At 45.7% G+C, this 26,970-nt stretch overlaps 1 protein-coding gene across 2 annotated transcripts in view; it reads right to left on the bottom strand.

Annotated features, from left to right (window-relative positions):
- WIPF2 (WAS/WASL interacting protein family member 2) overlaps window positions 1-26,970 on the bottom strand; it is a 68,753-nt gene that overhangs the window by 29,685 nt on the left and 12,098 nt on the right. For both annotated transcript variants that reach the window (XM_050762758.1, XM_050762757.1), the window contains one exon: window positions 2,309-2,440. In XM_050762758.1, the coding sequence (XP_050618715.1) occupies window positions 2,309-2,371 (63 nt within the window). In that variant the 5' untranslated portion in view covers window positions 2,372-2,440. The remainder of the gene's footprint in view (window positions 1-2,308; window positions 2,441-26,970) is intronic.

Here is a 26,970-nt window from a genome sequence, read left to right as displayed (position 1 = left end):
CCCGCCTCGGCCTCCCAAAGTGCTGGGATTACAGGTGTGAGCCACCACGCCCGGCCAAGCTCTGCTTTTATCTACTTCATTTATTGGGCTTCCACACAAAACTTCATCTAAAAGGCGGTTCATACATATTCTTAAAACAAAATGTCTAAAAACTACAGGTTATGAAAACAAACAGAAGTGGGTAAACCTGAACTCTAGTTCTAGTTCTGAAACAAATTAGATAGGCAAGTCACTTTTCCTCTTCAGTGTACAATTTCTCAACTGTTAAACACTTAACATACACACATAAACACACATACACACCTATGCATGCACGCATACACACATCCGTGGCCTACTCTTCTCTGAAGTTACTTTTACTTCCAAATTTTACAAAAATAGAATGCATACAGGTTCCTTTGGTTCCTTTTTTTTGAGACGGAGTCTCGCTCTGTCGCCCACGCTGGAAAGCAGTGGCATGATATCCGCTCACTGCAAGCTCTGCCTCCCAGGTTCATGCCGTTCTCCTGCCTGAGCCTTCCAAGTAGCTGGGACTACAGGAGCCTGCCACCACGCCCGGCTAATTTTTTGTATTTTTTAGTAGAGACTGGGTTTCACCGTGTTAGCCAGGACAGTCTCAATCTCCTGACCTCGTGATCCGCCCGCCTCGGCCTCCCAAAGTGCTGGGATTACAGGCATGAACCACTGCGCCCAGCACCCCCACGCCTTTTTTTTTTGAGACGAAGTCTCGCTCTGTCACCCAGGCCAGAGTGTGGCGTGATCTCAGCTCACTGCAACCTCCACCTCCTGGGTTCAAGCAATTCTCCTGCTTCAGCCTCCTGAGTGGCTGGGATTACATGCGCCTGCCACCATACCTGGCTAATTTTTGTATTTTTAGCAGAAACATGACTTCACCATGTTGGCCAGGCTGGTTGCGAACTCCTGACCTCAAGCAATTCGCCTATCTCAGCCTCCCAAAGTGTTGGGATTACAGGTGTGAGCCACCGCGCCTGGCATCAGGTTCCCTCTTTCTCATGTGAAACCAGGTATCACAATCCAGGTATGGTTAAAGTAGCTTCCTGTTTGGTTCAAAAACCACACTGCTTTTTTTCCTATTATTGAATCTTTCGGTCTTCGAACCAACACATTTCAAAACTCCTTTCCTTCTTGATAAGGTGTTGGACTTGATGGACTTGGCTTTAAAATGAACTGATTTTGAATAGAAAAGATGATGAAGTGGTATCAAGAGACAACCACTAAGAATCCTCAGGCCGAGTGCGGGGGCTCACGCCTGCAAACCCAGCACTTTCGGAGGCCAAGGCGGGAGGATCACGAGGTCATGAGTTCAAGACCAGCCTGGCCAACATGGTAAAATCCCATCTCTACTAAAAATACAAAAATTAGCCGGGTGTGGTGGTGCATGCCTGTAATCCCAGCTACTTAGGAGGTGAGGCAGGAGAATCTCTTGAACCCAGGAGGTGGAGGTTGCAGTGAGCCGAGACCGCGCCACTGCACTCCAGCCTAGGCAACAGAGCGAGACTGTCTCAAAAAAAAAAAAAAAAAAGGCCGGGCGCGGTGGCTCAGGCCTGTAATCCCAGCACTTTGGGAGGCCGAGACGGGCGGATCACGAGGTCAGGAGATCGAGACCATCCTGGCTAACAAGGTGAAACCCCGTCTCTACTAAAAAATACAAAAAAATTAGCCGGGCGAGGTGGCGGGTGCCTGTAGTCCCAGCTACTCGGGAGGCTGAGACAGGAGAATGGCCTGAACCCAGGAGGCAGAGCTTGCAGTGAGCTGAGATCCGGCCACTGCACTCCAGCCTGGGCGACAGAGCAAGACTCCATCTCAAAAAAAAAAAAAAAAAAAGATTCCTCACCACTTTTTTCTCAAAAATGCCAAAGGAACAACAAACTAACTTTTATACAGCAAATAGTTTTAGGGGAAAACACTAGCTCCTACTCCAATGCCACCTGTCCAAATCTCCATTTAGAGTGAACCAGGACAAGGAAAGCAGACATGCCATTATGGTCCTAAGAGGACATCTCAGGAATCAGAACCAGCTGAAGAAGATGGACTTGTTTATTCTCCACCTTCCTATACCACATGTCATTGATTAGACACTATGTCTTGTATAAGGAAGCCCTATGTATCCTTTAATGCTAGGAATAACAATCTGGAATGTTAAAAACAGAATGAAAGAATAGGAATGCTACGGGTAGGAAAATCTAGAAATTTTAACCAAAGGGGTTAAAAAATAATAGTAATATGTGAGGACCATCAACCTATTTACTCAAAGGTTTTGAGATAGCCTGATGGAAGGACTACCTACCTGATGAAACGTGGGAGGTGGAGGAGGGCCAGGTGGGGGTGGCGGGGGAGGAGGAATTGGCATTCTTGCCCTGCTCCCAGTTGGCACTGTTCTCTCTCCGTCTTTATTTGTAGCTTTAGGTCATTCATATACCTGCAAATGAAACAAATTAATAACAACAGCTTTACCATTAGATACAAGTGCCCAGGAGAACAAGAGAACTGGGCATGACAACTGAAAGAGACTGCACACCTCATCTTCTAGTTCCACTGTGATACAGTCCAGAGCCTGGCAAATCTGTTTAAATCAATTGTTTTAATTTGCAATTTCCTAATGACTTATGATGCTGAACATCTTTTCATATGCTTTTCATATGCTTACTTGTCATCTGTTTTTCTTCTCTGGTAAGGTGTCCAGGACTTCTGTCCTTTTTTTTTTTTTTTTTTAAGAGACTGGGTTTCTCTCCATTGCCCAGGCTGAAGCACAGTGGCACAATCACGGCTCACTACAGCCTAGAACTCCTGAGCTCCAGCAATCCTCCCACCTCAGCCTCTCGAGTAGCTGGGACTACAGGCACACGCCATTACGCCCACCTAATTAAAAAAAAATTTTCGGACCGGGCATGGTGGCTTACGCCTGTAATCCCAGCACTCTGGGAGGCTGAGGCAGGTGGATCACGAAGTCAGGAGATCAAGACCATCCTGGCTAACACAGTGAAACCTTGTCTCTACTAAAAATACAAACAATTAGCTGGGCAAGGTGGCAGGCGCCTGTAGTCCCAGCTACTCGGGAGGCTGAGGCAGGAGAATGGCGTAAACCCAGGAGGCAGAGCTTGCAGTGAGCTGAGATCCGGCCACTGCACTCCAGCCTGGGCAACAGAGCGAGACTCTGTCTCAAAAAATAAATAAATAAACAAATAAATTTAGGGCCGGGCGCGGTGGCTCAAGCCTGTAATCCCAGCACTTTGGGAGGCCGAGACAGGCAGATCACGAGGTCAGGAGATCGAGACCATCCTGGCTAACACGGTGAAACCCCGTCTCTACTAAAAAATACAAAAAATTAGCCAGGCGAGGTGGCGGGCGCCTGTAGTCCCAGCTACTCAGGAGGCTGAGGCAGGAGAATGGTGTAAACCCAGAGGTGGAGTTTGCAGTGAGCTGAGATCCGGCCACTGCACTCCCACTACCGCCTGGGCAACAGAGCGAGACTCCGTCTCAAAAAAAAAAAAAAAAAAGAATAAATAAATAAATAAATAAATAAATTTAGGCCGGGCACGGTGGGTCACACCTGTAATCCCAGCACTTTGGGAGGCCAAGGCGGGCAGATGACCTGAGATTGGGAGTTCAAGACCAGCCTGACCAACATGGAGAAACCCTGTCTCTACTAAAAATATAAAATTAACTGGGTGTGGTGGCGCATGCCTGTAATCCCAGCTACTGCGGAGGCTGAGGCAGGAGAATCACCTGAACCTGGGAGGCAGAGGTTGTTGGGGTGAGCTGAAATTGCGCCACTGCACTCCAGCCCGGGCAACAACAGCGAAACTCTGTCTCAAAAAAAAAAAAAAAATCAGAGATGGGTGCTCACTATATTGCCCAGGCTTGTCTCCAACTCCTGGCCTCAAGCAAATCATCTCACTTCAGCCTCCCAGCTGGGATTACAGGTGTGAGGAACCATGCCTGGCTGGGTTGTTTTTACTTTTTTATTGTTGTATTTATTGTTGTATTTTTAATTGGGTTGTTTTTACTTTTTTATTGTTGAGTTTTAAAAGCTCTTTGTATATTCTGTATAACAGTCCTTTAACAGATATATCTTCTGCAAGTAGTATTTTCTCCCAGTCTGCGGTTTATCTTCTCATTTTCTTGATTTTTATAACCTCTTTAAAATGTAAAAATCAGGCCAGGCGCGGTGCCTCACGCCTGTAATCCCAGCACTTTGGGAGGCCGAGGTGGGCAGGTGAATCACCTGAGGTCAGGAGTTCGAGACCAGCCTGACCAATATGGTGAAACCCTGTGTCTACTAAAAATACAAAAATTAGCCAGGCATGACGACGTGTGCCGGTAGTCCCAGCTACTCAGGAGGCTGAAACAGAATTGCTTGAACCCAGGAGGCGGAGGTGCAGTGAGCCAAGATCGTGCTACTGCCCTCCAGCCTAGGCAACAGGGTGAAACTCCATCTCAAAAAAAAAAAGGAAAAATCATTCTTAGTTTATGGGCCACAAAAAAACAGGCTGTAGACCAGAGTTAACTTATGGGCCACAGTTTACCAACATCTGGTATAGTCACATCCCTGGAATCTGATAGCCATTTATCAGGTCACCAAACACTTTAACACTCAAAAACTATATAGTTGTCCCTCTATTATAGTCTGTGAGTAATCCTCATTTTACAGATCAGACTAAAACCAGAACTCAAGAACAATACCCCCACAAAGCCATTTTAAGGAAATCCCATTTTTTTACCCCCTCCCCCCAAAAAATGGAAGCCAAAATAAGACGGTCACCATGAGTACAACTTACAGATGACAAGAAAGGTTCAAGAGGGTAACCAACCTCACCAATCAATCCATGGAAGAACTGCTTCTAAGCAAGGTGACCAATAAGATTAGGAGGCCAGGCGTGGTGGCTCATGCCTATAATCCCAACACTTTGGGAGGCCGAGACAGGAAGACGGCTTGAGCCCAGGAGTTCAAGACCAGTCTGGGCAACATGGTGAAATCCCATCTCTACTAAAAATACAAAAATTAGCCCGGCATGGTTGTGCACGCCTGTAATCCCAGTTACCTGGAAGGCTCAGGCAGGAGAATTGCTTGAACCCGGGAGGCGGAGGTTGCAGTGAGCCGAGAACACACCACTGCACTCCAGCCTGGGTAACAGAGTGACACTTTGTCTCAAAAAAAAAAAAAAAAAAATCAAACCAGCATGGCAGCTCACTGGGAAGGTCTGGTTCTGAACTCCTTACATGGGTGACTAAAACCTCTCCGTCAATAATGGAGTAATTTAATACTTCTCTCAATGCTCTGGGAATGATTAAAGGAAAGGGAAATTTTTCCGAAAGTTCTATAAAACCAAAAACTACTCCAGGAGAGTAGAATTTGATCAGAAACGAGACTGTAAAAGTCTTCAAAGTCCCAACTCCTGCCAGTGTGATGCCACTATAGGCTGGCTGCCCAATAGAGCTATTTGCTCTAACCACAAAGAACTGGACAGCACTCAGGCTAGGTGGTTCCCATGGGGAACGGTGTCTGCACTCACTTCAAGAAATAAGCCGATAAATTCCCTCCAAGGGAAATACCTTCTCATTTCTGCTTTCAAAACTAAGAGCAGTCTTGCCTTGCCAGTCGTTTAACATATGAGGCTTTAAAAATTGATCAAAACAGTAAATCATAAGCAGAACATTTATCACCAGGTGAGGGAAAGGAATTTAAAAGAAAGAAAACACAAGAAGTAGAAAAACAAACAAACAAACAAAAACCTTTCTTTTCTTTGAATCCCCTGGGTTTACTGTGACCATTCCACTCCAAAGTGCCCACAGCATTATCAAAGAAAGCTAGTAGGAAACAAGCGGGAAAACAGGCTGGGCGCGGTGGCTCACACCTGTAATCCCAGCACTTTGGGAGGCCAAGGTGGGCAGATCACAAGGTCAGGAGATCGAGACCATCCTGGCTAACACGGTGAAACCCCATCTCTACTAAAAATTCAAAAAATTAGCTAGGCATGGTAGCAGATGCCTATAGTCCCAGCTACTGGGGAGGCTGAGGCAGGAAAGTGGCATGAACCTGGGAGGCGGAGCTTGCAGTGAGCCGAGATTGGGCCACTGTACTATAGCCTGGGCAACAGAGCAAGACTCCATCTCAAAACAAAAAACAAACAAACAAAAAACAGGGAAAATAACAGTTGATTCAGAAACAAACATTTTCAACTAATTCCAGTCACCAGAGGTCCTGCCTTTTTGAGGGGGTTTCTATTTTCTTTCTTTTTTTTTTTTTTTTTTTGTTGCCCAGGCTGGAGTACTACAGCGGCATCATCTCAGCTCACTGCAACCTCTTCCTCCCAGGTTCAAGCGATTCTCCTGCCTCAGCCTCCCAAATAGCTGGCACTACAGGCGCATGCCACCACACCTGGCTAATTTTTGTATTTTTAGTAGAGACGGGGTTTCACCAAGTTAGCCAGGCTGGTCTCAAACTCCTGACCTCAAGTGATCCTCTTACCTCGGCCTCCAAAAGTGCTCGGATTACAGGCATCGGCCACTGTATCCGGCCTGGGTTTCTAGTTCTATCAGCCATTGGCCATTGTGATAATTGAAAGGATCCCCTAGAATGACCCAAAAAAGATTCAGACAAGTCCTTTACTCTTTCCATGTCCATAGGTGATCCAATCTACATGCTACAAGGTGAATAATGACCTAAAGAAAACAGCCTTATGCCTGTCAGTGTGCTCCACTTATTTAAGCAAAGCAGGAATTCTCTAGCATGGCAATTTTTTTTTTAAGCAATATATTATACAGTTAAAGATGCCTTCCTAAAATAGACTCAATTCAAACTCTAACTGAAAAATAGATTCATCAGTGGCGCTTGCCTATAATTCCAGCTATTCGAGGGGCCAAGGAGGGAGGATCACTTCAGCCTCTGAGTTTCAGTCCAGCCTGGGCAACATAGGAGGACCCCTTTAAAAAATTAAATGCATAAAACAAGTCAAAGAAACATCATCTTTATCAAGTGACTGACTTTAGTGTTGACTACCAACAGTGGCTCTCAAGCTTTCTTCTGGCTCCACAGGGACTGTATGCATGACACACTCCTATCAATGCCATTTATTACATAATGATGCATTATCCTTCCCATTTTATGGGTGAGGACACTGAAGTCCCAGGAGTGGGAGTGCCTATATGTACATGAGAAAAACTGACTCATCAAAGGGCAACTGCCCAAGATCACTCAGGAGTAAAGTGCAGAGTTAGGCCTCATATCCAGGTCTCCTGACTTCTTCCTTTTCACTAATCACTATGGAGAAAACAAAAAACTCCCCTAGAAATTAGTGTGGTTTAGCAATTTTCTATTTTTCCCCAAATGAAATTTAACTCATTCCAGATTTCTTAGTGACAGAATACAAACAGGCTACGCACGGTGGCTCATGCCTGTAATCCCAGCACTTTGGGAGGCTGAGGCGGGCGGATCACGAGATCAGGAGACTGAGACCATCCTGGCTAACACGGTGAAACTCTGTCTCTACTAAAAAATACAAAAAATTAGCTGGATGTGGTGGGCGCCTATAGTCCCAGCTACTCGGGAAGCTGAGGCAGGAGAATGGCGTGAACCCGGGAGGCGGAGCTTGCAGTGAGCCGAGATCGCGCCACTGCACTCCAGCCTGGGTGACAGAGCGAGACTCTGTCTCAAAAAAAAAAAAAAAAAAAAAGAATCTAACAGCTTTTTTTTTGAGTCAGGGTCTCATTCTGTCTCCCAGGCTAAAGAGCACTGGCACCATCATAGCTCACTGTAACCTCAAACTCCTGGGCTCCAGTGATCCTCCTGCCTCAGCCTCCCGAGAAGTTAGGACTACAAGTGAACACCACCACATGCAGCTAAGGATCTAACAGCCTTGAGGTTAAACCTGAGATTAAATTTAGAAAAGAACAAGAAGGTTCTCTACAGAATTTTAAGTATTTCCTTTCTGATCTATTAAATTAGAACTACAAACCTCACCATCTGTGTTCTTCAGAGACCTTGATTTTCAGAAACATCTTGAGGCTGCCTCAAGTTCAGCAACACAGTAATTCTCATTCCTTTCTTAAGCCCTTCCATCTTAAAAACCATGATAAAGGCCAGGCGCGGTGGCTCACACCTGTAACAATCCCAGCACTTTGGGAGGCCGAGGCGGGTGGATCACGAGGTCAGGAGATCAAGACCATCCTGGCTAACATGGTGAAACCCCATCCCTACTAAAAAAAAAAAAAAAAAAATTCCAAAAAATTAGCCAGGCATGGTGGCGGGTGCCTGTAGTCCCAGCTACTTGGGAGGCTGAGGCAGGAGAATGGCATGAACCCGGGAGGCGGAGCTTGCAGTGAGCCGAGACTGCGCCACTACACTCCAGCCTGGGCAACAGAGCCAGACTCTGTCTCGAAAAAAAAAAAAAAAAAAAAAAACAGATAAAACAAGATTTTCACAACCTCAGGAGTCAATATCTTAAAAATAAACACCAGAGAATATTATTTAAAATCTTCCTGATGTCCAGCTGGGCGGGGTGGCTCAGGCCTATAATCCCAGCACTTTGGGGGGGGCTGAGGCGGGCAGATCACAAGGTCAGGAGATCGAGACCAGCCTGGCCAACATGGTGAAACCCTGCCTCTACTAAAAATACAAAAAATTAGCCAGGCGTGGTGGCAGGTGCCTGTAGTCCCAGCTACGCTAGAGGCTGAGGCAGGAGAATCTCTTGACCCAGTAGGCAGAGGTTGCAGTTAGCTGAGATCACGCCACTGTGCTCTAGCCCAGGCGACAGTGCGAGACTCCATCTCAAAAAATAAAAATAAAAAAAAATCGTCCTGATGTCAAATTCATCATAGAATTCAGAAATAAGTCTTGATAAAACTCAAGTAATGCACTTTTAAAAATTGCTTCCTGGCAGGGTGCAGTGGCTCACACCTGTAACCCCAGCACTTTGGGAGGCCGAGGCAGGCGGATCACCTGAGGTCAGGAGTTTGAGACCAGCCTGACAAACATGGAGAAACCCTGTCTCTACTAAAAATACAAAATTAGCCGGGCCTGGTGGCGCATGCCTGTAATCCCAGCTACTCAGGAGGCTGAGGCAGGAGAACTGCTTGAACCCAGGACGCAGGCAGAGGTTGCAGTGAGCCAAGACTGCGCCACTGCACTCCAGCCTGGGCAACAAGAGCGAAGATCCATCTCAAAAAAAAAAAAAAAAATGCTTCCTTCTATTCGTCTTTAAAATGACAAAGCCTATTTTTCTCTTCAATTTCCTAATGTTTCACTCCAAATATTCCTACATTTGAAAAACAGGAGACTTCCTTAGTACAAAAACACCAACTACTACCTTTTACATGTGATAAATGAAGAATCCAGTTTAGTTGTTGCTTTTCTCGTACACTTAAAATTATCTAAGAGGTATCCTAGTTACCACTACAATCTGGGGCCTTTATTCAAATGGCATTCTGCTGCTCTAAAACTCAGGTTTCAATTGCAAGTTATTTTAAAAAGACACGAAAATCAAGAAAAATTCTAAATCTTAATGCTATCTTCTATTTTCATGCCTCAGGTAACAGTACTTTCCTTTGATGTCAGTTTTGACTACAAAGTAAATTACAGTTTTTGTATCAAAGCACTGAACAAAATCCCACAAGAGGAAAAAACTGACCTTAAAAAAACAGGCCACCTCCCTCACTCAGCAAAATCTTAAGGTCCCAGTTCTTCCTTACAAGAATCAGTCATATGAATAGGAATCTGAGACATCAACAAGAAAATCATCTTTTTTTCTTAAATGTATGTTTAATTATTTAATATCCTAATAAACCATTTATCAACACAAAGAAACAGAGATAGGTAAAACAAATTTCAGGATCCTCTCCGAAAAAACCACAATAGCTTTGTCTACTCTATCTCCCAGATAATCTAAGGAGAAGACAGTTGTGTCTTCAAAAGAAAAAGATTCCAGACACTCCTCCCTAATGGAATTCTTCTCATCCCATAGTTCAAATCAAATGAAATCTCTCTAACAGTATCAGAGATGAAACATAAATGTTTGGTAGAAAGAGAGTCAGGCAGGGCATTATGCCTCAAGCCTGCTATCCCAACACTTTGAGAGGCTGAGGCAGGAGGATCGCCTGTGCTTAAGAGACCAGCCTGGGTAACAAAGTGAGAACTTGTCTCTATTTAATAAGAAGTATCTTTTAGGCTAGGCGCAATGGCTCACGCCTATAATCCCAGCACTTTGGGAGGCAGACGGATCTCTTGAGGTCGGGAGTTTGAGACCAGACTGGCCAACACGGTGGAACCCCCATCTCTACTAAAATTACAAAAAAAAATTAGCCAGGCATGGTGGCAGGTGCTTGTAATCCCAGCTACTCGGGAGGCTGAAGTGCCAGAATCACTTGAACCCGGGAGGCGGAAGTTGCAGTGAGCCGAGATTGCGCCACAGCACTCCAGCCTGGGCAACAGAGAGAGACTCCACCTCAAAAAAAAAAAAAAAAAAAAAAAAAAAAAAAAAAAAAAGGCCGGGCACGGTGGCTCAAGCCTGTAATCCCAGCACTTTGGGAGGCTGAGACGGGTGGATCACAAGGTCAAGATCGAGACCATCCTGGCTAACATGGTGAAACCCCGTCTCTACTAAAAAATACAAAAACTAGCCAGGCGAGGTGGCGGGCGCCTGTAGTCCCAGCTACTCGGGAGGCTGAGGCAGGAGAATGGCGTAAACCCGGGAGGCAGAGCTTGCAGTGAGCTGAGATCCGGCCACTGCACTCCAGCCTGGGCGACAGAGCGAGACTCCGTCTCAAAAAAAAAAAAAGAATTTTTAAATTTTTATTTAAAAACTGATGTATCGGCCGGGCGCGGTGGCTCAAGCCTGTAATCCCAGCACTTTGGGAGGCCGAGACGGGTGGATCACGAGGTCAGGAGATCGAGACTATCTTGGCTAACACGGTGAAACCCCGTCTCTACTAAAAAATACAAAAAACTAGTCGGGCGAGGTGGCGGGCGCCTGTAGTCCCAGCTACTCGGGAGGCTGAGGCAGGAGAATGGCGTAAACCCGGGAGGCGGAGCTTGCAGTGAGCCGAGATCCGGCCACTGCGCCCCAGCCTGGGCGACAGAGCAAGACTCTGTCTCAAAAAAAAAAAAAAAAAAAAAAACTGATGTATCAGCTGTTCACAACCTTTCAATACAACAACCCACCCCAAGAACATTCACAACGAACAAGAAGTTCAAAATTACCAAGGCCACTTTGTATATTTTTCAACCAGGTTTTAGACAAAAACAGAATTAATAGCAAGAAACCAAAGACAATTGCAACAAATGAAAATAAGTAAAAATTGAATGGGTAGGTTTTGTTAAAATTGGATTTTAAATTCGACAGCAATTTCACCCATTCTGATAAGTACTTAACAATTACTAACTCAACCCTACGGTGGCCCATTAATATCAATTTAAATATCCTGAGGCTGGGCGCAGTGGCTCATGCCTGTAATCCCAGCACTTTGGGAGGCCAAGCGGGGTGGACTGCTTGAGATTAAGAGTTTGAGACTAGCCTGACCAAGTTGGTGAACCCCATCTCTACTAAAAATACAAAACTTAGCTGGGCATGGTGGCAAACGCTTGTAATTCCAGCTACTTGGGAGGCTGAGGCACAAGAATCACCTGAACCCAGGAGGCGGAAGTTGCAGTTAGCTGAGATTGCACCACTGCACTCCAGCCTGGGTGAAGGAGTAAGACTCTGTCTCAAAAAAAGTAAAAACAAGGCCAGAGGCGGTGGCTCTTGCCTGTAATCCCAGCACTTTGGGAGGTCGAGGCAGGCGGATCACTTGAGGTCAGAAGTTCAAGACTAGCCTGGCCAACATGGTGAAACCCCATCTCTACTAAAAATACAAAAATTAGCCAGGTTTAGTGGCACACGCCTGTAACCCTAGCTACCTTGGGAGGCTGAAGCAGGAGAATCGCTTGAATCCGGGAGCCAGAGGTTGCAGTGAGCCGAGATTGTGCCACTGCACTCCAGCCTGAGCGACATAGCAAGATCCTGTCTCAAAACAAACAAACAAACAAAAAACCTTGAAATAAGAATTAAAATTTGGAGGAACATTTCATACACCTATGTCCATTTTAACAAATGAGTTGGGGGTTTTTTTGTTTGTTTTGTTTTGTTTTGAGACGGAGTCTCGCACTGTCGCCCAGGTTGCAGTGCAATGGCGCGATCTCGGCTCACCACAACCTGCACCTCTCAGGTTCACACGATTCTCCTGCCTCAGCCTTCTGAGTAGCTGGGATTACAGGCGCCCACCACCACACCCGGCTAATTTCTTGTATTTTTAGTAGAGACGGGGTTGCACTATGTTGGCCAGACCGGACTGGAACTGATGTCGTGATCCGTCCACCTCAGCCTCCCAAAGTGCTGGGATTACAGGCCTGAGCCACCACACCCGGCCAACAAATGAGATGTTAAGCACAGACAGTACCATATCTTTCTAGGGTTCTCTCTCATTATTCTACAGCATACCATAGCTGCTCAGGAGTCACTTGCTGAATTGAACAAAAGTAAATATAAGAGTAGCACAGGTCTAGCCGGGGCACAGTGGCTCACACCTATAATCCCAGCACTTTGGGAGGCTGAGGCGGGTGGATCATTTGAGGTCAGGAGTTTGAGACCAACCTGGACAACATGGTAAAACCCCATCTCTACTAAAAATACAAAAATTGGTTGGGCGTGGTGGCGGGCACCTGTTATCCCAGCTACTGGGGGGCTGAGGCAGGAAAGTCGTTGGACCCAGGAGGTGGAGGTTGCAGTGAGCCGAGACCATGCCATTGCACTCCAGACTGGGCAACAAGAACGAAACTCAGTCTCAAAAAAAAAAAAAAAAAAAAAAAAAAAAAAAGAGCAACACAGGCAGGGCACGGTGACTCACGCCTATAATCCCAGCACTTTGGGAGGCCGAGGCAGACAGATCACTTAAGGTCTGGAGCTTGAGACCAGCCTGGCCAACATGGTGAAACCCCCGTCTCTACTAAAATACAAAAATTAGCTGAGTGTGGTGGTGCGTGCCTGTAATACCAGCTACTTGGGAGTCTGGGGCAGGAGAATTGCTTGAATCCAGGAGGAAGATGTTGCAGTGAGCCGAGATCATGCCACTGTACTCCAGCCTGGGCGACAGTGAGACTTAAAAAAAAAAAAAAAAAAAAAAAAAAAGAGTAGCACTGTCTAAAAGAGCAATCAAATGTGGGTGGAGGAAAATGCAGCAAAGGATGGATCAACATGCCAGAAACAGAAAAGAGACAGAAGAATGGAGATATCTATGAAAAGAGGAAAGGAAGAACACAAGGCTATACACGTTGTTCAATGCTCCAAAAATTTTTAATATGCTGAATGCACTCATGCATCCATCATCCAATTAAGTATCCACCACTTAATCCACTTAATAAATATTGAAGCACCCACTGAGTGCCAAAGTATTTTTCTAGAACAATGGCTGTCAACCAGGAGGGATTTTGTTCTCCAGAGTCATTGACAATGTCTACAGACATATTTGTCACAACTAGGGTAGGGAGTGCTCCTGGCATCTAGTGGATAGAAAACATGGATGCTGCTAAACATCCTCCAACGCATAAGACAGCCACCCACAATAAAGAATTATCTGGTCAGGACAGGTGTGGTGGCTCACACCTGTAATCCCAACACTTTGGGAGGCCGAGGTGGACGGATCACTTGAGGTCAGTAGTTCGAGACCAACCTGGCCAACATCGTGAAACCCCGTCTCTACTAAAAATACAAAAATTAGACGAGCATGGTGGCGGGCGCCTGTAATCTCAGCTACTCAGGAGGCTGAGGCAGGAGAATCACTTGAACCCAGGAGGTGCAGGTTACAGTAAGCCGAGACCGTGCCACTGCACTCCAGCCTGGGCGACAGAATGGGCCTCTACCTCAAAAAAAAAAAAACAAAAAACGAATTATCTGGTCTACAATGTCAACAGTGCTGAGGTTGCTAAGCCCTGTACTAGAAGATAAGCAAGACAAACGTCTACTATCCTGGAGCTTACACCTAGTGTAAGAGACAGGGTAGAAATAAAATCTCAGTATCACAGTTACTGAGAAAAGGAGTAAAAAAAAACAGAGAATCATAAAGGTAGAGTATAGGAATAGACTGGAATGTTCTTTTGTTTTATTTATTTATTTTTTAGAGACAGGTTGTCCAGACTATGTTGCCTAAGCTGGTCTTGAACATCTGGGCTTAAGCAATCCTCCAGCCTCAGTCTCCCCAGTAGCTGGGACTACAGGTGCCCAGGTTAGAGTCTTCCTTTAGATAGGGTTGCAGGCTTCGGGATCCAGGAGAATTTAACCACAACAACAACAAAATAGTAATAATAATGATAAAATAATAGAGTCACAAGGAAAGGGCCACTGGGGGAGAGTATCTGGCTCTCCCAGGAAGTCTCTCCATGAGCAGAGCATGCCATGTAAACATCTGGGAAAGAGCATGTCAAAAACAAATAACAGCAAGCAAAACAATCCTGACATGGGAATGTGGTTGGTGTGTTAGAGAACTAGTAAAAAGGCCAGGATAGCTAGAACAGAGTGAGAAGAGATGAAACCTGAGGCTTTATATATAGGCCATCCTCCAAATCCAAAAGTGGTCTCCCTCTCTGTCCAATATGCCAACACTGTAATACCAAAGAAACCTGAACGAACCAATGGCTTCACACTCAAACCAGAAGTTCGATCGGTTATCTCATTAATCCCACAGACTACACTTGATCTCCAGGCTTAATCTCATCCAGAGACTCAGTACTAACGGAAAGCCTTCCAGGGTTAAAAGTCACCTGCTGGTAACCTGCCCACCTGTTCACCTGTCCTTCAGCTTTGCTCCTGAAAAGCAATCCAGCCTGGGAGGTAGGAGCTCATTACTACAATGGCATAATGGCATCCAGTCCCCAGGCCAAAGAACCCCAAAATGAGAAAAGAGCCAGGAGCTGCCTAAGAGTATTCACATGCCACTCCAGGAGCCACCGACGGCAGGAGCCAAACAGGTTCCTATAATTACACAGGGAATAATGTCAAGAGGAATGAAGAACTTGCCTCCATGTGTTCGAGGACAGACTACAGCAGAGGGTTTCCACTAAAGCGTTTCTGGTTTCTCTAAAGTACAAGGAAACAGACTAGAATAATATTCATGTCACACATATTTTACCACTACCACTCCAAAAAAAGGCTTTTTCTATAGCTCACAGCCCTCTCCTCTCAATGGAGAAAGTGCTACCACTTCTTGAAATTCAATTCAGTCAAACCTCTGGTGAAACAGATTTCTATCACATGTAGAGATGGAATTAATTAAAATTCCAAGGTTACTTAAGGGAAAAAATTTTTTTCAACTACAGAAATTTTCATCACAGAAATTCAACTATGCAGCAAATCTGACTGATCCAACAAGTAATAAAAAAAATCACATAACCATCATGAATATTAAAACTGAAAAATCAGGCCGGGCACAATGGCTCATGCCTGTAATCCCAGCACTTTGGGAGGCCGAGGTGGGTGGATCATCTGAGGTCAGGAGTTTGAGACCAGCCTGGCCAACAAGGAGAAATCCCGACTCTACTGAAAAAATACAAAATTAGCCGGGTGTGGTGGCGCATGCCTGTAATCCCAGGTACTCAGGAGGCTGAGGCAGAAGAACTGCTTGAACCCGGGAAGTGGAGGTTGCAGTGAGCCGAGATGGCACCATTGCACTCCAGCCTGGGCAACAAACAGAGCAAGACTCCATAAAAAAAAAAAAAAAAAAAAAAAACCTGAAAAATCCTAGGACTTCTACAACAAATGAAACCTTGATGTTTTACTCCCCCCGAAAGAGAAAATGAAGAAGAAAGATTTAACTACTGAATGATGAAATTCTTTCAAACCTATTTTCTTTAACAAAAACATAATGCATCCCCAAAACGCAGCTTTCCCCACTAATGTGACTCTTTCCTCTTCCCCCAGAATTTTTTTAAAGTCAGTCAAATTTAGCAGTGGGCGTTTGTATACCAACTGCAGTGACACTAATGTTAATAAGCTCTGATAACCCACTGCCATCAGATGAGTCCCAGATTATTTTTTTAAAGCCCTAAAAATGTAAATTTGGAAGTCTACCTTCATATACTACCTTATGTGGTAAATAATAGATACTATGGGTTATTCCCAGATACAGGGCAGCCCAGGAGCTGAATTCTGTCATCTAAAATGATAACAAATCAATGAGAAGTCTACTCCTATGTTCAATTAAATAACCAGAGCTGCAAAGAAAGCTTCATTTAAAAAGATGACTAGCAATAAGTAATGCAAAAGCAATGTAAATTAAATATCTGAAAATCATACGAAACAGATATCAGGGAATGACCTCACGCCCAACCCCTCAAGGCAAAGAGAAAATCTCATTATCCTGAAAGCACTGAAGTACAGCACTGGGAGATATGGGAACATATACAGAAAACAGTCAATTGCAGTAAATCAGGAATAGATCAAAGTCATGCCTTATAATACAGCCAGTGATCAACAACCAATGAGACAATAACACTTATGATGTGGCTTTGTTTTTGTGACTCTGTTCATCAAAACTGTTTCTTGGCCAGGCACAGTGGCTCACGCCTGTAATCCCAGCACTTTGGAAGGCCGAGGCAGGTGGATTACCTAAGGTCAGGAGTTCAAGACCGGCCTGGCCAACATGGTGAAACCCCATCGCTATTAAAAATACAAAAAAATTAGCCAGGGGTAGTGGCAGGTGCCTGTAATCCCAGCTACTCGGGATGCTCAAGCTAGAGAATCACTTGAGCTCAGGAGACGGAGGTTGCAGCGAGCTGAGATGGTGCCACTGCACTCCAGCTTGGGCAACAGAGTGAGACTCTGTCTCAAAAAACAAACAGGCCGGGCGCGGTGGCTCACACATGTAATCCCAGCACTTCAGGAGGCCGAGGCAGGCAGATCATGAAGTCAGGAGATCGAGACTATCCTGGCTAACATGGTGAAACCCCATCTCTACTAAAAAATACAAAAAATGAGCCGGGCATGGTGGTGGGTGCCTGTAGTCCCAGCTACTCGGGAGGCTGAGGCGGGAGAATGGTGTGAACCCGGGAGGCAGAGCTTGCAGTGAGCCAAGATTGCACCACTGCACTCCAGCCTGGGGGACAGAGCGAGAATCGTCTCAAACAAACAAACAAACAACAACAACAAAAAAAAACTGTTTCTTGCTTTTTTTTTTCTTTCTTTCTTCCTTGAAAAAGGGTCTCACCCTACAGCCCAGATTGCAGTGCAAGTTGCACAATCCCAGCTCACTGCAGCCTTAACCTCCCAGGCTCAAGCAATCTTCCCACCGCAGCCTCCTGAGTAGCTGGGACTACCACATCTGGCTAATTGTTTTATTTATTTTTTTTTTTTGCAGAGACAGGATCTCACTATGTTGCTCAGGCTGATCTCAAACTCCTGACCTTAAACAATCCTCCTGCCTTAGCCTTCCAAAAAACTGTTTCAATGGAAGTTGTAAAAATGTATTAGAGCTATGTCTATAGAGCTGCTCATCTTTGAATGCGAATCAACTCTACGTCAGAGCCAACACGGCCTCCTCAGCTGTATTTTAGGTAATAACAGCCACAAGATTTCCAAGAACTGAGACTAGGGTACCACAGTTTGCCTCTGCAACATTACTAGGACAAGTACTATTTGGCTTGGCTTTTAACCTCTAAGCAATTCACAACAACCAAGGAGCAGCTGCAAACACATTTCCAGATGCTTTACAGACTGGCAGGAAATGATACAACCCTTTTTCCTTTCTAGGCCTAGGAATCTATAATACAAAAGGGAGAATTGTGTCCTTTTGATTGTAAAGTTAAAAACAAACTTCACAGTGCTTCAACATCTCCAAAAATGATGCTGCATAAACCCAAGGCAGATGATTAGGCCATCTGTTTTCAAAGCCTGAGTCGATTTTCCATTTCACCAAAAACACTGATTCCTGGACTTAGTGAATTGATGCAGAGTGGTTCAATATTCCTAACTAGTATTTCCTCCCCTATACATCCCAGGAACCAGTGGGTTTAGAGACTCTGACTAAAAAACATGAAGTCACACAAGGCCAAAGTTATTACCATCAGCCAGCATTTAATATTAAGAGGGGAGTTAATCAGATGAAAGACACACATGCTAATTTGGAAATCCAGACCAAAGCTAGACAGGCTAAAACAAAGTCTGAATACAAAAGCAGTATTAGGGGAAGGCTAAGGAGTTTGCCATGGAGATGTAAGATGGCATTAATGGTTTAAAAAGAATCCTTCTAAAGCAGGATTTCCAAACTTGCCTGAAGATAAGATACATTTAGGGCATTTGTTGAAAAACAAACACACTTTAAAAAAAAGATCCCTGGGTGCTGATCTAAACCAACTATAATCAGAAGTTTTCCAGGAGAATGATCTGGTAATCTGTATATCCAAAAAGCACTTTAAGTGATTCTTGGTGTTAGAGAAGTCTAGAAAACACTATTCTAAAGGAGTATTAGTAATGAACTATAAAGACATTATGGTGTCTGAATGGATACTGGCAAGGAAAAGCTGATGAATATGTTGAATAACATGTTAAACATAATAGATTGCATGCATTAATCAATGTTCCATCATAAAACACCATTAAAATTACAGCAAAGGGATTTTTTTTTTTATAAAGACATAAACCAAACAACAAGCAAAAAAACTAGGAAAGGAGACAGCAGAGAGAGAGATGTCAACAAAGTTTTGCAAGGTAAAAAGCAAATGCACTAGTGATAAATAACTTCACAAAAGTAAAAAAAATAAACATTGCAGTGTCTCAGAAATTAGAGACACCTGGTACCTCGGGAAGAGGGGGTGATAGTGTAGAAGGGGCTAAACAGGAGGACTGGTTGAAAGTCTGGGCCTGGCGCTGTGGCTCATGCCTGTAATCCCAGAAGTCTGGGAAGCCAAGGCAGGCGGATTACTTGAGCTCAAGAGTTCAAGACCAGCCTGGCCAACCTGGCAAAACCCCATCTCTACTAAACATACAAAAAAATTAGCCGGGTGTGGTGGCTCATGCCTGTAGTTCCCAGCTACTTGGGAGGCTGAGGCAGGAGAATCACCTGAACCTGGGAGGTGGAGGTTGCAGTGAGCTGAGATCACACCACTGCGATCTCAGCCTGGGCGACAAAAACTCCATCTCGCCGGGCGCGGTGGCTCAAGCCTGTAATCCCAGCACTTTGGGAGGCCGAGACGGGCAGATCACGAGGTCAGGAGTTCGAGACCATCCTGGCTAACACGGTGAAACCCCGTCTCTACTAAAAAATACAAAAAACTAGCCGGGCGAGGTGGCAGGCGCCTGTAGTCCCGGCTACTCGGGAGGCTGAGGCAGGAGAATGGCGTGAACCCAGGAGGCGGAGCTTGAGGTGAGCTGAGATCCGGCCACTGCACTCCAGCCTGGGCGACACAGCGAGACTCCGTCTCAAAAAAAAAAAAAAAAAAAAAAGACTCCATCTCAAAAAAAAACCAAAAAAACAAAACAAAAAAAAACCCAGAAAGTCTGTATAACAAATGGATTCCCGGCCGGGCGCAGTGGCTCAAGCCTGTAATCCCAGCACTTTGGAAGGCCGAGACGGGCGGATCACAAGGTCAGGAGATCGAGACCATCCTGGCTAACACGGTGAAACCCCATCTCTACTAAAAAAAATACAAAAAAAACTAGCCGGGTGAGGTGGCGGGCGCCTGTGGTCCCAGCTACTCGGGAGGCTGAGGCAGGAGAATGGCGTAAACCCGGGAGGCAGAGCTTGCAGTGAGCTGAGATCCGGCCACTGCACTCCAGCCAGACTCAGTCTCAAAAAAAAAAAAAAAAAAAAAAAAAAAAAAAAAATGGATTCCTTCATCCTTCCCCATGCTGCCAAGCAAATTAGAAAAGTTGAACCAGGCTGGGCGCGGGCACTCACGCCCGTAATCCCAGCACTTTGGGAGGCCGAGGCAGGTGGCACACCTGACGTCAGAAATTCAAGACCAGCCTGGCCAACATGGTGAAACCCCGTCTCTACTAAAAATACAAAAACTAGCCGGGTGCAGTGGCAGGCCTGTAATCCCAGCTACTTGGGAGGCTGAGGCAGGAGAATCGTTTGAACCCGGGTGGCAGAGGTTGCAGTGGGCCAAGATAGCGCCACTGCACTCCAGCCTAGACGATAGAGACTCCATCTCAAAAAAAAAAAAGAAAGAAAGAAAGAAAGAAAAGCTGACCCAAAGAGTCCAAAGGAATTAAGTCACAGCTAAGGGCCGTGACTGAAATAAGGGTGTCAAGTGGAAAGCCTAATAAGTCAACAGTGAGACCTCTCCTCCGTCCCCAGCTCTTTTCTCTCACTTGGCTCCAAAAACATTGGCAGCCAGACTTATACTCAAACACCTGCCACTGGTTTATACTCTCTAGGCAGGGGACTGGAGGAGTCCTTTTACCAGCCTGCCAGGCTGCCTGTAATCCCAATACCCTATAGCAGTGTCCACCACTTGATGAACTTCTTAGTGTCTCATTTTTAAAAAGAAGCCAGACACAGTGACATGAGCCTGTAGTCTCAGCTACCTGGAGGTATAACTTGAGCCCGGGAGTTTGAGTCCAGCCTGGGCCCCACAGCAAAACCCCATCTCTTAAAAAATAAATGGCCGGGCACGGTGGCTCGTGTCTGTAATCCCAGCACTTTGAGAGGCCGAGGCGGGCAGATCACGAGGTAAGGAGTTTGAGACCAGCCTGGCCAAGGTGGTGAAACCCCATCTCTACTAACCCCATCTCTACAAAAATTAGCCAGGTGTGATGGCACGCGCCTGTAATCCCAGCTACTTGGGAGGCTGAGGCAGGAGAATCGCTTGAACCCAGGAGGCGGCGGTTTGCAGTGAGCCGAGATCATGCCACTGCACTCCAGCCTGGGCAACAGAGTGAGATTCTGTCTCAAAAAATAAATAGTAAATAAATAAATAAGGCCAGGTGCGGTGGCTCACACCTATAATCCCAGCACTTTGGGAGGCCAAGGCAGGCAGATCACTTGAGGTCAGGAGTTCAAGACCAGCCTGGCCAACATGGTGAAACTGTCTCTACAAAACTACAAAAATTAGCCGGGCATGATGGCTGGTGCCTGTAATCCCAGCTACTTGGGAGGCTGAGGCAGGAGAATTGCTTGAACCAGGAAGGCAGATGAGCCAAGATCATGCCATTGTACTTCAGCCTGGGCAACAGAGCCAGACTCCATCTCAAATAAATAAATAATAAAAATTGAATAAGCAGCTAAGAATTTCAGACAACTGAAGAAGATCTCTAACACGAAAGAATCAAAGCAAATAAAACAGAATTTCTGACAATGTCCAAAAATACATGTAAAATTCAGATAATAAAAAGAGCCCTTGGAGCCGGCGGTGGTGGCTCACACCTGTAATTCCAGGACATTGGGAGGCCAAGGTAGGTGGATTACAAGATCAAGAGGTTTTTTTTATTTTTTTTTCTTTTGAGACAGAGTCTCCCTCTGTTGCCAGGCTGGAGTGCAGTGGCACCACCTTGGCTCACTGCAACCTCCACCTCCCGGGTTCAAGCAATTCTGCCTCAGCCTCCCGAGTGGCTGGGATTACAGGTGCACGTCATCACACCTGGCTTTTTTTTTTTTAACAGAGACAGGGTTAGGAGTTTGAGACCAGTCTGACCAACAGGTGAAACCCCATCTTTACTAAAAATACAAAAATTAGCCGGGCGTGGTGGTGGGCGCCTGTAATCCCAGCTACTCAGGAGGCTGAGGCAGCAGAATCATTTGAACGCAGGAGGCAGAGCTTGCAGTGAGCCAAGATCACGCCACTGCACTCCAGCCTGGGCGACAGAGTGAGACTTCATCTAAAAAAAAAAAAAAAAAAAAAAAATGCCCTTGGAACTTAAACAAACTGATAACAGGAATTTAAAAGATAATAGAGAGTTGGAAGAACAGCTAAGGAAATCTCACAAAAATTGAATGAAGGAAAAAAAATGGAAAATTAGGATCAGGCGTGGTAGCTCACACCTGTTATCTGAAGCACTTTGGGAGGGCAAGGCAGGCAGATCATTTGAGGTCAGGAGTTTGAGACCAGCCTGGCCAACATGGTAAGACTGTCTCTACTAAAAATACAAAAATCAGGCGGGTGTTGTGGCACGCACCTGTAATCCTAGCTACTTAGGAGGCTGAGGCAGGGGAATCCCTTGAACCCAGGAGGCAGAGACCGCGGTGAGCCAAGATCGCACCACTGCACTCCAGCTGGGACGACAAAGTGAGACTCTGCCTCAAAAAAAAAAAAGTTGACTAGAAAAAAAAATTAAGAATACCAACCTAGGAGTTTCACCATCTGAGTTCCCAGAAAGACAGAGGAGATAAATAATTATCAAAGTGAGAATACATTATCAATACAAGAAATAATACAAAAAAATTTCCCAGGATAGACTGAAATAAGCTTCCAGACTGAAAAGGTCCACTGAATGCTGAGTGTGATGAATTTTTAAATATCCACACCAAGGCACAACATGGTTGCATTTCAGAATGCCAGGGATATAGGCAAGATCCTAAAGTCTTCCAGAGGAAAAATAGATCCCATACAAAGAATCTAGAGTCAAAACAGCATCAAACTTCATAATGCCACCATTAAAAGTTAGAAACATTGGGAGGCTGAGGCAGGTGGATCACGAGATCAGGAATTGAAGACCAGCCTGGCCAAGATGGTAAAACCCCATTTCTGCTAAAAATACAAAAATTAGCCGGGCTTCATGGTAGGTGCCTGTAATCTCAGCTACTCGGGAGGCTGAGGCAGGGAACTGCTTGAACCCGGGGAGATGGAGGTTGCAGTGAGCTGAGATGGCGCCACTGCACTTCAGCCTGGGGGACAGAGTGAGACTCTGTCTCAAAAAACAAAAAAAAACAAAGACAGGCTGAGTGGGGTGGCTCATGCCTGTAATCCTAGCACTTTGGGAGGCTAAGCCAGAAGGATCGGTTGAGGCTAGGAGTTCCAGACCAGCCTGGCTAACATGGCAAAACTAAATCTCTACACGTGCCTGCAGTTTCAGCTACTCAGGAGGCTGAAGCAAAAGAATTGCTTGAACCGGGAGGTGGAGGTTACAGTGAGCCAAGATTGCACCACTGCACTCCAGCCTGGGCAACAGAGCAATTCTCTGTCTCAAAAGAATAAAAGGGTTAGAAGACCACAAAGCAAGGGTTTATAATTTCCAAAGAAACATAATCTCCAGTAGAAAATTTTATATCTAGGCTGGGCATAGTTGGCTCATGCCTGTAATCCCAGCCCTTTGGGAGGCTGAGGTGGGCGGATCACCCTGAGGTCAGGAGTTCGAGACCAGCATGGCCAACATGGTGAATGAAACCCTTTCGTTACTAAAAATACAAAAAATTAGCCAGGCATGGTGACGGATGCCTATAATTCCAGCAACTCGGGGCGGGGCTGAGGCAGGAGAATCTCTTGAATCCAGGAGGCAGAGGTTGCAGTGAGCTGAGATTCCATCACTGCACTCCAGCCTGGGTGACAGAGCAAGACTCCATCTAAAAAAAAAAAAAAAAATTAAATCCAGTCAAACTGCCAAGCATGAAGGCAGAAAGGAGAAAATTCAGATATGCAAGGCCTCAAAAAAGTCCCACTCTCCAGAGGCCAGGCGCAGTGGCTCATGCCTGTAATCCCAGCACTTTGGGAGGCCAAGGCAGGTGGATCACCTGAGATCCGGAATTCGAGACCAAAATGGAAGAAACCCGGTCTCTATAAAAATACAAAATTAGCCTGGCATGGTAAGGCATGCCTGTAATCCCAGCTACTTCGGAGGCTGAGGTAGGAGAATCGCTTGAACTCAGGAGGTGGATGCTGCAGTGAGCTGAGATCGTGCCATTGCACTCCAGCCTGGGCAACAAAAGCGAAACTCCATCTCAAAAAAAAGTCTCTCTCTCCAAAGACTCATTTCATAAAGCCTCTGGAAGAGGTGCTCCACTAATGTGCTTCAATGATGAGAAGAGATTTTTACCTGTCAGAGTTTAGGGATGAATTAGTGACTTTCCGTAAAATAAGCAGAAAACAAAAAAGCAAGGAAGGAAAAGAATGACAATTACTTTATCTAGGGAAAAACTACACAAGGAAGCAAAGGTAACGAATGATACAGTCATGATACTGGGCGCTAAATTTTTTTTCCTCTGTAACTTTCACTTCTACTTCCTTCTGGATTTTTTTTTTTTTTTTTTTTTTTTTTTTTTTTTTGAGACGGAGTCTCACGCTGTTGCCCAGGCTGGAGTGCAGTGGCGGGATCTCGGCTCACTGCAAGCTCCGCCTCCTGGGTTCACGCCATTCTCCTGCCTCAGCCTCCTGAGTAGCTGGGACTACAGGCGCCCGCCACCGCGCCCGGCTAATTTTTTGTATTTTTAGTAGAGACGGGGTTTCACTGTGGTCTCGATCTCCTGACCTTGTGATCCGCCCGCCTCGGCCTCCCAAAGTGCTGGGATTACAGGCTTGAGCCACCGCGCCCGGCCTTCCTTCTGGATTTATCTGGCGTTGGGGAGAAGTTGGAGGCCTGGGAACTACATTTATCAGAATCCTCCATCAATGCCATTGTGGTTTAAATTCTACCAACACTTAAGATTTGCACAATGGAAGAAGGGTAGATGCCATTATTGCTTCTCCAGTAGCAATGAGAGCGTGTGTGGCCTCGGACAGATGGAAGACATGTGGTTTGCAGCCATTTCTAATTTTCTGCAAACTGCCTGTTTTGGTGCTTAATGCAGCTAAGATTATTAACGGAAGCAATTTCTTAAAATTCCTGCAACGAGGTTTCCCTGACCTATGCTCTTCCAGCCCTCCACTGGTCTTGTAAACATCTAAAATATCCTCTTTGAAATACCAAAAATGGTTTTTCTTTTCTTTTTTTTTTTTGAAGAAAGAGTCTCGCTCTGTCACCCAGGCTGGAGCGCAGTGGTGTGATCATGGCTTACTGCATGCAGCCTTGACCTACCCAGTTCAAGTGCTCCTACCTCTCAAGCCTCCCAAATAGCTGGAACTACAGGCGTGTGCCACCATACCCAGATAATTTTGCTTTTTGCTGATGTTATTGTTGTTGTTGTTGTTGTCGTTGGAGACGGAGTCTCACTCTGTCACCAGGCTGGAGTGCAGTGGTGTGATCTCGGCTCACTGCAACCTCCACCTCCCAGGTTCAAGCAATTCTTCTGCCTCAGCCTCCCCAGTAGCTGGGACTACAGGCATGTGCCACCACACCCAGCTACTTTTTGTATTTTTAGTAGAGAAGGGGTTTCACCATGTTGGCCAGAATGGTCTCAATCTCCTGACCTTGTGATCAGGAGGCCAAGGCCTGAGGTTGGGAGTTTGAGACCAGCCTGGCCAACATAGTGAAACCCTGTCTCTACTAAAAATACAAAATTCGGCCGGGCACTGTGGTTCGCACCTGTAATCCGAACACTTTGGGAAGCCGAGGCGGGCGGATCACTTGAGGTCGGGAGTTCCAGACCAACCTGACCAACATGGTGAAACCCTGTCTCTACTAAAAATGCAAAATTAGTCAGGCATGGTGTCGCACGCCTGTAATTCCAGCTATTCAGGAGGCTGAGGCAGGAGAATCGCTTGAACCTGGGAGGCGGAGGTTGCAGTGACCTGAATCACGCCATTGCACTCCAGCCTGGGCAACAAGAGCGAAACTCTACTTCAAATTAAAAAAAAAAAGAGAAATGAATCTTAAAATCAATTACCGGCTGGGCACGGTGCCTCATACCTGTAATCCCATTACTTTGGGAGGCCGAGGTGGGTGGATCACCTGAGCTCAGGAATTTGAGACCAGCCTGGGCAACATGATGAAATCATCTACAAAAACACAAAAATTAGGCCAGGAATGGTGGCTCATGCCTGTAATCCCAGCACTTCGGAAGGCCAAGGCAGGTGGACTGCTTGAAGTCAGGAGTTCAAGACCAGCCTGGCCAACATGATGAAACCCTGTCCCTACTAAAACTGCAAAAATTAGCTGGGTGTGGTGGCGTGCACCTGTGATTCCAGCTACTCCAGAGGCTGAAGCATGAGAATTGCTTGAACCCAGGAGCCAGAGATTGCAATGAGCTAAGATCATGCCACTGCACTCTAGTCTGGGCAATAGAGCGAGACTCTGTTTCAAAAAAAAAAATTAGCCAGGCGTGGTGGCATGTGCCTGCAATCCCAGCTACTCCGGATGCTGAGGTGGGAAGATTGCTTGAGCCTAGGAGGCAGAGGTTGCAGTGAGCAGAGATCGCACCACTGCACTCGAGCCTAGGTGACAGAGCCAGATCCTGTCTCAAAAAAAAAAAAAAAAAAGTAAAATCAATTACCTTAACTCTCTTTTTAGGTCTTGTTTTCAATGTAATGCCACTAACTGCTAAAAAATAAAAAATCAAAGAATCTGTTCTAAGAAACTGTTATTTAGACTTAAAATACAATCACAAGGCAGGCTGAAACCTAGTCATTGATGACTAAAAAAACAGCTCTTCTCAGATTTTAAGCTAGCCGTATCCCATATTACTAGCTCCCAAATTCCAGGAGCCCGCCTTCATCTGCACATTCCATATATAAAAGTAGAAAAGCACAGACAGAGGCCGGGCGCGGTGGCTCAAGCCTGTAATCCCAGCACTTTGGGAAGCCGAGACGGGCGGATCACGAGGTCAGGAGATCAAGACCATCCTGGCTAACACGGTGAAATCCCGTCTCTACTAAAAAATACAAAAAATTAGCCGGGCAAGGTGGCGGGCGCCTATAGTCCCAGCTACTTAGGAGGCTGAGGCAGGAGAATGGCGTAAACCCGGGAGGCGGGACTTGCAGTGAGCTGAGATCCGGCCACTGCACTCCAGCCTGGGCGACAGAGCAAGACTCCGTCTCAAAAAAAAAAAAAAAGAAAAAAAAGAAAAGCACAGACAGAACAGTCAGATAGAAGGAAAATCCAGTGATGACAGTCTCCACTAAGA

Source organism: Macaca thibetana, chromosome 16, assembly GCF_024542745.1.
Source record: "Macaca thibetana thibetana isolate TM-01 chromosome 16, ASM2454274v1, whole genome shotgun sequence".
In the NCBI taxonomy this organism is placed as follows: Eukaryota; Metazoa; Chordata; class Mammalia; order Primates; family Cercopithecidae; genus Macaca; species Macaca thibetana.
This window is presented reverse-complemented; position numbering and strand designations above follow the sequence as displayed.